This window comes from Podarcis tiliguerta (assembly GCF_965153285.1).
Source record: "Podarcis tiliguerta genome assembly, chromosome: 10".
NCBI classification, from domain to species: domain Eukaryota; kingdom Metazoa; phylum Chordata; class Lepidosauria; order Squamata; family Lacertidae; genus Podarcis; species Podarcis tiliguerta.
Window position 1 is genome coordinate 50,339,084 of NC_139543.1, and position 11,013 is coordinate 50,350,096.

The 11,013-nt window shown below is 44.4% G+C and overlaps 1 protein-coding gene across 7 annotated transcripts in view; it reads right to left on the reverse strand.

The window, feature by feature from the left end:
• CHST11 (carbohydrate sulfotransferase 11) overlaps positions 1–10,808 on the reverse strand; it is a 214,718-nt gene extending 203,910 nt beyond the window's left edge. For 2 of the 7 annotated variants that reach the window (XR_014502518.1, XM_083401291.1), the window contains exon 1: positions 56–464. Coding sequence is in view for 4 of the 7 variants with exons in the window: in XM_083401291.1 (XP_083257417.1) it covers positions 56–158 (103 nt within the window). In the remaining 3 variants the exon portion in view is untranslated. Of the gene's footprint in view, positions 1–40; positions 467–8,489; positions 8,635–10,408 lie in introns of those variants that run through there. The other 5 variants (XM_083401294.1, XR_014502519.1, XM_083401290.1 and 2 more) reach the window with 5 other exon arrangements.
• Between the last annotated feature and the right edge of the window lie 205 nt (positions 10,809–11,013).

Below are 11,013 nucleotides of genomic sequence, written 5' to 3' on the forward strand. Positions count from 1 at the left end.
AGGAGGAGGAGGAGAAGCCAAGGAGCAGCAGCCGCCCTACCTGGGTGCAACATACTTTGGAAATAGAAGATGACGAGCGCGAAGGAGCCCAAGCAAGTGACCAGCACCATCCGGCAAACGCGGTTCATCCTCATCACTTCCAGCAGCGCCGCCTTCATGGCTTTGTCCCGGCGAGTGAGGCGAGGGCGAGGCGGCGAGAGGAGGAGAGCCAACGGGAAAGGAACCGGCCGGGCTCCCTCGCCTAGAGTTGGGAGGCTGAGGAGCCTGCGAGGAGCGGCAGCGACGCCGAGACCGGCCGGCTCGCTCAGCTGGCGGCGTTGGCGCCGGCGAAGGAAACAGCAGCAGCTGCTGGTCTCTCCTCCTCCTCCCTCCTCCTCGGCGGCTGCTGCTGCTGCTCTGGAGGCTACCTTGGGCAGCGGCGGCAGCAGCTTGCCAGCGCTCCTTCATTTGGCCGCGAGATAGTCTTCGGCTGGAAGATACCACTCGCGCCCTCGGTTTGGGGGCGGCGGGAGGGCGGAGGCGCGCGCCGAAAGAGGATCTCGCGCGGAGGGAGCGGCGCGCCTCACCCTCTCCGAGAAGGTGGTCGCGCCCAGCTGTTTCCCCTGCGCGTCTTGCGGCTTTCCTCGCGGTCCTAAAGCGGCTCGGCCTCGCGCCGGGGGCTACGCAGCGCGCAGAATGAGATGGGGGTCGGGAGAGAAATCCCCTTCCTTCCTATCGCCTAACGGGCTGAAAAAAAGAGTTCAAGGAAATAAAGTAGGAGAACGGAAAGAAAGCGAGGAGTTGATGATCCTACTACCGGGTCTCATCTCTCACGGTCAGGACAGTAGCTCAGAGATAGAGCATCCCTGCTCTGCGTGCAAAACGTCCCATGTTCAGCCCCTGACAGCTCCAGGCAGGGCTGAGAGAGACCCTGGCCTCAAAGCACATTTATTCTGAACTATTATTCTTTTATTAACGATAATGATTGGATTTCTTACTCACCCTTCCCCAGAGGTCCCAGGGCAGGATGCACCAATATAAGAAATGCAGTATTAAAATCAGTTTACACAATTTGCAAGTAGTGCATTTAATGGGATTTGTTTCCAAATGAATCAGCCTCAGATTGCAGTCATGAAGGAGGAGGACAGTCAGGTAAAGTCAAGGCCATTTAAATAAATGGGATTAAGCACAACTAGTTCTGCACACTAGGCGTGACATTTGCAGTTTTGATCCATGTTAGTCTTGGGTTTTGAGTTAATTTAATATATAACATTTCAGAAATGCCTCTATTCAGACCACCAAAATAGTAGGGATTTTGAATTCTTCTTTCTTATGGAACAACACAACTACTTTTATATTTTATTAGACAATGATTTGGAGCACAATTTTCACATGGCCTTGGGGTGAAGCAGCTGTTGAAGCAAAATTTCAGCAGCAAGGGGGCACATTTCCACTTCCAAAGGCAGACCAAATTGATGGTGTATGTAAAGCAGGGATGAAGACCCTCCAGATGTTGTTGGACTCTTAACTCCCGTCACCCGCAGCCAGGATGGCCAATGGTCAAGGATGGTGGAAGCTGTAGAACAAAAACAACAAGTCCTCCATCCCTCATGTATACTGAAGACTGTACACTACACACACACACACACACACTGAGAGTGTGGAGTAGTGCTTAGAGTCTTGGACTAGGTTGGGATGTTGGCAGTGGCAGACCTTGGCATCTCAAATTTCAGTGGCACCCTGTGCAACACCAAAATTCAGCATGCCTTCATAGTTGTGGCCCCAGAAGCTTCGCACCCGGTGCAACTGAACCTGTCACACTCCCCCTGCCTTTGGTGATGGAAGTAAACCCACAATGCTTACAATATACAGTGGTACCTCGGGTTAAGAACTTAATTCATTCCAGAGGTCCGTGCTTAACCTGAAACAGTTCTTAACCTAATGGGGCCTCCTGCTGCCGCTGCGCCGCTAGAGCATGATTTCTGTTCTCATCCTGAAGCAAAGTTCTTAACCCGAGATACTATTTCTGGGTTAGCGGAGTATGTAACCTGAAGCGTATGTAACCCGAAGTACCACTGTATTACCTGAATCAGTGTGGGGTGATACACAGAGGAGCTACCTCTTCTTCATCACTGATACCTCACTAATGACTACTGGTTGGTAAAGTATATCTCTTCCTTTGAGGTTTTACTTCCTTCCTGCACCTCCTAGTCCTGCACACCCACTGCAATATATTTTCCAAATGCAAAAAATGAGGAGACCCTGTTTTAAATCTCCATTCAGCAGTGGCGTAGCGTGGGGGTGCAGGGGGGGCCGGCCGCACCGGGCGCAACATCTGGGGGGGCACGCTCGCACTCGCAGCTCTCTGCCCCTACCTGGTTAGGGGGCGCAAATTACTTGCCTTGCCCCGGGTGCTGACAACCCACGCTACGCCACTGCCATTCAGCTATACGGCTGAGAGCTTGGGCCAGTGATGATCTCTTAGCCAAATCTACCTCACAGGATTGTTCTGAGGACAAAATGGAGAGGGGGCAGGAGAAGCAGAGAACAATATATGCCAGCTTGACCTGCCTGGAAGAAAAGTGGGGTATAAGTACACTTAGAGAAAGTAAACAAAAAGTGCTTGCTAAAATGCACCTAGGCTAATGTTTGGTTATCAGAGCAGACTATATACATTACATCACCAGGCAGAGACTTGGATTTTTTACATCAGCAGGCAAAGGCATTTAATGTATGGAGAGATCAAGTAAAACAAAAAGAGTTATATCCCCCATGCTTTGTTTTGCTTTAAAGAGAAACCGTTACTGAGATTGATGCATGTGGTTTCTTGAGCCATTGCTAGCCAGGTTCTCACAGTCAGCTGGATAATCTTGGAAGCTAAACCTCAGTACACAAATTGATCACAGGCAAATATGCTTCTTAAACATGTTTTCTTAGTGTGTGTATGTGGGGGGGGGGGAGAGAATGAGATCAAAAGCATTCTGGGGCTGAAATCCAGTTTAAGCCCCATTGAACTGTTGATACTTTAGAAACTTGGATTAGTTAGTGGAAAGTTTAGCAGTTATTTAGCTAAATGTGAATATTTTTGGTGATTGTTCTTATTAATCATACAGTTTAGGGGGAAAATAATTTTGATGTTTTTGTTAGCTAGCTGGTGTGGATATAAATGTTAACTGATTAAATTTGTCAAATGGATTTTGTACATGTATTATTTCTACTGTATTTATCTATCAATATATAGCTCTGTATTGTTTACTGTTTCTGTGTGCTGCTCTGAGCATATCTATAGGAAAGTGACTGGCAGATAAGCATGTTGTTGTTGTTGTTCAGTCATTTAGTCGTGTCCGACTCTTCATGACCCCATGGACCAGAGCACGCCTGGCACTCCTGTCTTCCACTGCCTCCTGCAGTTTGGTCAAACTCATGCTGGTAGCTTCGAGAACACTGTCCAACCATCTCATCCTCTGTCGTCCCCTTCTCCTTGTGCCCACCATCTTTCCCAACATCAGGGTCTTTTCCAGGGAGTCTTCTCTTCTCATGAGGTGGCCAAAGTATTGGAGCCTCAGCTTCACAATCTGTCGTTCCAGTGAGCACTCAGGGCTGATTTCCTTAAGAATGGATAGGTTTGTGCTTCTTGCAGTCCATCTTGCAGTCCATGCAGATGGACTTGCAGATAAGCATACCACTACTAATAATGTTTAAAACGAACATAGTAAGGTAAAAGGTAAAAAGGTAAAGGACCCCTAGACAGTTAAGTCCACTCAAATGCGACTTTTGGAGTTGCTAATTTCGCTTTTCAGGCTGAGGGAGCCGGCGTTTGTCCACAGACAGCTTTCTGAGTCATGGCCAGCATGACTAAACCACTTCTGGAACAACGGGACACCATGACGAATGCCAGAGCACACAGAAACGCCATTTAAAATATAGCAACTCCCTGGGACTTTCTTCTGTGTGGACATGCATAGGGTTTCACTGTGAATTGAACTTCCTCATTAGGGTTCCTGTCTGCTTAGGTTCAGATTATTGAGAAATTCTCTACTCACTCACTGATATCAAGTATTCTTAGAAATAAATCCTATCTGTGAAGACTCTTAGAAATTTGTTTTCTCTGTCAACAGAATACTTTGAGCTGGCTTTGCTGATACAGGACCTAACATGTTTATGGTTTGACATGAAGGAATGTAGAAAAATCATAACTTCCTCAAGCTACATTATCATGACAGATTCTTGGGAGTGGGGGGATCCAGAGAGCTTGATCTTTAGATACACTGAAATCCTTCATGGGGATTTTTTTCCCCATGAACAAAACCAGCGATATATGCATCCTATTCACACAAAAAACATTGCAGCAGATCGAATGAACAAACAATATTGGTGCAGAAGACTATGAGATGAAAAGACAAGTGGGGAAGTTTCTCCATTGCACCCATTTCAACAGAGGCTCATTTATTAGTTGTTACATTTGGAAAGCACACCAGGATATCAAATCTAATTTGAGCCCAGACTAGTCAAAATACACACACGCACACACACACACAGAGAGAGAGAGAGAGAGAGAGAGGCACCAGGGTACAGACTAAAATGTTTGCCAAACTCTGACATAGTTTGCTGCTCTTTCTTGATTCACAAAGTGCTCTTTTGCCATTTTTTCCATTGCAATTTGCCAGTCCAGGACAACTTTTGCAGTTTGAAGTTGTTGGAATAAGGCTAATTGAAATATGGTTTCACAGAGGAGCCAAGACAGCTGCTCCGAATGCCACTCCAACTATGCCAGCTCTAACCTGCTTGCAATTAATTTGAGTTCACTCTTACCCAATAAATGGGCAAATTCCTTCTTGAGGCTAGGAAACTGTTCTAATATTGGGGACCTAACTTTCACACAAAACGTTTCTTTTATTTCAGCAGCCAGGGGTTGCTATTCTCATGTCACAGTGTAACATGGGCAGAACTAGACATGATGCAAAACTGATCTTTGGAGTTGCAAAACCGCAATAAAAAACTGCAGCACTGTGACTCAAACTCTCTCCCATCTTTGCCTACTTGACAGGAATGCTGTCATTGCATTTTCCTGAAAACAGCTGTCAATGAAGTGCCTTATTGTATGGACATACTCTAAGACGGAGTATTCCAGAAATTGTGAAACTACAACTCTCATCATCCCTGGCCTTGCTGGACCTGCAAATTTGTTGGCATGGCATTTTGTGTGTCTATAATAGACACCAGCTAGTACATGTCTCCATAGGAGGCCTTTCAGCAATGAAAGTGAGAGGTGGTCTCACAAAATGGCCCCTTACTTCCCAGGCTCTTTTCCACTGCTTTTTTATAAATGACTCTAGAAAAATGAAGACTGCAGCAGCTAACTTGATGAAGGCAGAAATCCTGCACATGTTTACCTGGAAGTAAGACACACACATGCAAGGGACATGGGTTGTGCTGTGGGTTAGGCCTAGGGCTAACCCACTGTGGGCTAGGACTTGCCGATCAGAAGGTTGGCGGTTCGAATCCCTGCGACGGGGTAAGCTCCCGTTGCTTGGTTCCTGCTCCTGCCAACCTAGCAGTTCGAAAGCATGTCAAAGGGCAAGTAGATAAATAGGTACTGCTCCGGCAGGAAGGTAAACAGCATTTCCGTGTGCTGCTCTGATTCGCCAGAAGAGGCTTAGTCCTCCTGGCCACATGACCTGGAAGCTGTATGCGGCTCCCTCGGCCAGTAAAGCAAGATGAGCGCCGCAACCCCAGAGGCGGCCATGACTGGACCTAATGGTCAGGGGTACCTTTACCTTTACCTTTCACACACACACACACACACACACACACACACACTTTGGGAGGAAACATGAAGATATACCGTATTTTTTGCTCTATAAGATACACCAGACCACAAGACGCACCTAGTTTTTGGAGGAGGAAAACAAGAAGAAACATATTCTGAATCTCAGAAGCCAGAACAGCAAGAGGAATCGCTGCGCAGTGAAAGCAGCAATCCCTCTTGCTGTTCTGGCTTCTGGGATAGCTGAGCAGCCTGCATTTGCTCCATAAGACGCACACACATTTTCCCTTACTTTTTAGGAGGGAAAAAGTGAGTCTTATAGAGCAAAAAATACGGTAAATTTAATAAATCAGTCAGTAAATACATTGATGTCTGTGAATTAGGATGAAGAAAGCCTTGCAGTCCAGTTCCATCACATGATGCAGCCTGTATCACTAGATGCTGCAGGAGAAGGTGAAAGAAGAAGATCCGACATGTTTTAGGAGGCAGCCATGTCTTGTTCTGGCCCTAGAATGCAAGTTCTGCAGTGAGTTAATTGCTACGTTTAAGAAAACCCTGCTATTTATTATTCATCAAGCAACTCCATTAGCAAACTGCTTTACAATCTTTCTTATGTTCTTCCTTCCAAGGATGTGTTGGAAACACAGTGCCCACCCCACACTCCAAAAGGTCATATTTCCATGAAACAGAACTCTAAAAATGCAAATAATCGAGTCATTTCCTGCTTCTACTAACATGAAACTTCTTCCCCTCCTATCTGCTGAATAAAATGTACAGGTAGGTAATACTAGGTGAACTTTCAAGCCAAGGAAGAGTAATGATGAATCACAGTAAGATCTCACAGAATAATATAAACCCACATTTCTGTAATGAGTTCCGGCATCACTTCACACATTACGTCCAGCCAGTAGCATTGCAAAGCATGATGCATTAAAGTGGGTAAGTTATATAACCACCAAGGTGGCTCTGGAATCCTTGTTTTGAAGTGTCCTTAGGACTGGGATTATCACATCCTTCTTTTATGAGTAGTGAAGGTCTTAGCTGTCTTAGCAGTGAGATCGTCCCCATCCTAGGTATGCCCAATGGAAGAGCTGGGTTACACCTTTTGGGGTAGAGGTTTGATACCCAAGATAGAACATGCATTATGCACTTTGGAGAGGGGGAGTCAGCACCATCCAGGTATGAAAGGAAGCACAGGGTTGAGGAATAGAAGAAAACATCCAATCTCCTCTGGGAAACCAGAATTAATCATAAATATTCACTATTCCATACTGGCTGGTTATATGTCAAATGCATGGATCGTGAAGGGAAGACAGCTGTAAAATTCCAAGAGGCAACATAGAGTTGTTCTTCTTCTGTGTAATTTTTAATTTATTTCTCTAAATGAAAAACATATTTATATTGCCCTTTCAAGGTGCTTCACAACAACATGCTTGTGGCCTGTAAAATAAAGGAATGAATCCTCATGTCTTGTAGAGAAGGTAGCATGCTCATCTTTGGATAAATGACATAAAATGTAGGTTTCTAGGAAGCCATCTTATACAGAGTCCATCTAGCTCAGGATTGTCAGTCAGAAAATGGTCCTGGGCCTACTTTGCCTCTTCATCTAAAACCTCAGGAAGCCATTGCCATTCAGAACAAACCAGGAAAGGGGAACGTGTGGCCTTCTAGATATTTGCTGGACTACAACTCCCATCATCCTTTACCATTGGCCATGCTGGCTGGGGCTGGGGCAAGTTGGAATTAACAATATCAAGAGGGGCAAAGATTCCTCATCCCTGGAGTAGACAGCAATGGACTAGATGGACTAGTGGTTTAAATTGACATAATGCAGCTTCCCAGATCAGAAGTACACTGTATCTGCAAAACGTGACAAGTCATTGTTACAAAATGGAAATGCCAGGCCTGTTATCTTGATAAACCATGTTAACAGGCTGTCGATCATGCTTCTGACAGGGCAGAGACTTTGAGATGCCACAATTTACAAGCAAAGTGTAAACACTGAGCTGTGAAAATTGTAACAGCAGGTGCTACATGCATTTCTATATCAATAAATATCAAGTAGCTCCCACTTGGAAGGAAGAGAGAGAGAGAGAATGAAAGGTAGACAGGAGACCAGCCCTCATCTCAGAGGAAAATCATTGGAGATTGCACACAGCTCTGCCTGTTTTGATACACACTTGGGGATGTCAAAGAAATCCAACAGAAAGAGACTCTAGAGAAGAAATTGCTTATGTTCACTTATTTGTCCCATGTTTGGAATGGAAATCAATCCAGCGAATACAATAAGGATTTGCTGCTATTGCAGCTTTCATTCTGCAGATGATATGTATTTGATTGCATCCCCCTCTTTCCTTTACATTGAAATGAATGGGATGGAATTACATAATGACCATGCAAATTTCCTTTTTTAATCTTTATGTAACTTGTTTTAAACTGTTTTTAATTTTGTATGGCTCCTGACATGTTGTGACCCACTCTAAGACCTTGGAATGAAAGGTGGATAAAATAAATAAATACACAGCTCAACTAGATAGGAGGCTGGAACAGGACGGGGGAGATTCAAGCTCAAAATTCATCTCTGATTTGAAGCTCACTGAGTGAAATTAAGGTAAAGGTACCCCTGCCCATACGGGCCAGTCGTGTCCGACTCTAGGGTTGTGCGCCCATCTCACTTAAGAGGCCGGGGGCCAGCGCTGTCCGGAGACACTTAGGCAAGTCATTATTTCCGAGCCTAACCTACCTCACAGGGTTGTTGTGATGATGAAAGCATAGAGAAGAATGTGTACTACTCTGAATTTCTTGGTAGAAGAACAGGATGCAGATGTGCCATAATAGTTTCAACCACCAGCTGCCAGGAAATGAAACGAGGGAGATACTTGCTCCTGCTGGAATGTAAATTAAAATATTTACATGTTACACTTTGTTCTAAAACTAGACCCTCAAGACAGCTAGCAACATAATAGAAACAGGAATTAATAAGCAATATAATTCTTACAACCTAAGCTGCAGCAGAAATAATGAACAAGTAGTGCAAGTACGACCCCCCTCCCAGGCCATCTTGTGCATTGTTAATTGGGGGGGTTATGTTTATTATTAAAATTATAATGGGTCAGTGCATCTGGCTGTTAACCAGAAGGTTGGTGGGTGGAGCCCACCCAGGGCAGCTGTGGACAGAATTCCTACATTTCAGGGGCTTGGGCTAGATGATCCTCCTGGTCCCTTTGAATCAGAGTTGCCAGGTCAGGAGCATCACAGGGTCCAAACCTGAGGCTTTAGGGACTGCCCCTGGTGATGTCACAGATGCATTCTTTTGCAATGTCATAGGGCAGAACCTGGAGATGGAGGTTAATTGGAAGAAGGTAGAGCAGAGCTACCCCCGCCCTGAGTGCCTATGCTGCAATTTGCTGCCAACTCCTGCCAGGTTGAAACTTTGCAAGCTGCATGCACAGTCTTCTTATTATTAGTAGTATTTATTATTATTAGCACTCTGGGCCACCTGGAAATTCAAGCTCTCCATTTGCCACACAAACTTAATGAATTCAGGCCAGACCTGGAGGTCTGGCAACCTTAGTAGGCTTTCATTATTTAAGAGGAAGAGAGCAGTCTTCTATCAGTTATAGCATTTTATAGAAGTGGTTTTTTCATTAAATGATAGAACATAGCTGGGGAGGGAGAGGCGGAGACTTGCAGCACCATGGCTCTTTGGAAGTAATTCCCACTGTGCTCATTTAGCCTTACAGTTCTCTTGTGGATGTTTCGTTTATGTCTTCCTGCTCAGGACAAGACCTTCCAAAAAGGCAAAATCACTCTCTTTCTGCTCAAGTTGTGTACTGTTTGGTTCACTTTGTTCTGTAAACATTGACCAGGATTTTCTCTCTGCTTTATTCAAGTGTCGGTGCTAACAGGGCCACCATTTTTCCCTGCCTCTCTTCCGCACACCCCCCCCCCCTTGCCTAGCAGGCTGCTGGGAAAGGAACAGAACATTCTCACTGGAAGTCTGAGCTTGCAGAGGGCTTTTGAAATCAGGCCAAAGCCTCTGTAGAATTAGGCTGAGGGCGGCAGGAAGCCCTCAGGTTGCCCACCTTTGCTTCAAGCTATGTCAGTTGCATCCTTTAACCAGGGACACCTTATGAGCAGATGATGATAGATAGATAGATAGATAGATAGATAGATAGATAGATAGATGATAGATAGATGATAGATAGATAGATAGATAGATAGATAGATAGATAGATAGATAGATGATAGATATAGTTAACCAGGTTTTTTTTTAAAAAAAAAACCCTAAGAAGAAATGCAGACAGTAATACCGTTTTAGAAAAGGCAATCTCCTTGCATTCCCTCACAGAAGAAGGAAAGCCTCTTCTAAGATATGGAATATGCAAGCACCATCTAAAAACAATCTTATTTTTTTAATTGGTTTTCTTTAATTAATTGAAAACCCCAATAGGAATTACAGCTAAATTAGAGAAATAAGACTTGTTTCCCCTTCACCCCAACTAAATAATATCATAACTGTTGACAAATATTATTATTGACAAATAATAATTGGTTATTATTATTTATTAGATTTATGTCCTGCCCTTCGTTCAAAGATCTCAGGGTGATCTTTACAACATCAAAACAAAACAAAACAAAACGGAATATTATTTTTATTACTGGTAAATAAGAAGTCAATGTAAGGAATAGCAGGGAACAACCCTCGTCCATCTGCTGAAATTGTATTGATGCTTTCCTCTCATACAAAGGAAGCCTTTGTCTTTCTTCACCTGCTGTGGAGCGGAGGTTTCGCAGAAGAAGCCGGGATGAAAATCAAACAGGAGAAGCTGTGGACAGTGAGGGGAGAGAAATAAGGATGGAGAGGGGGGAAAAGTGCAGTTTTCAGGCTAGGGTGTCATCGCCCTTCTTGGCTGTGATGCTCTCTTCAAACTCACACAGCAAATAATTAAGTTCTGGTGTCTGAAAATGCGGTGCTATGCTTAATTTATATTTTGCTCAGCTTGTGGTTATCCTTCTGGCAGAGACTAGCAGGTGACAATACACCACATACACGCTACACTTCCTGGGGAAATAAGAAAATAGACTCCTCAGGTGGCTGTAAGTGACATTTGCTGTAGTAGTGAGAGAAATGTAGATCGGTTTTTTTGTGGCATTCTCTGCATCCTACACCCTTACAGCGAAAAGGTCACCTCAAGATAGCTTTTGTTTAGTGCAAAGGCTACATACCTATTCAGACAATGGAGTTCCTTGGGTATTTTGAACCA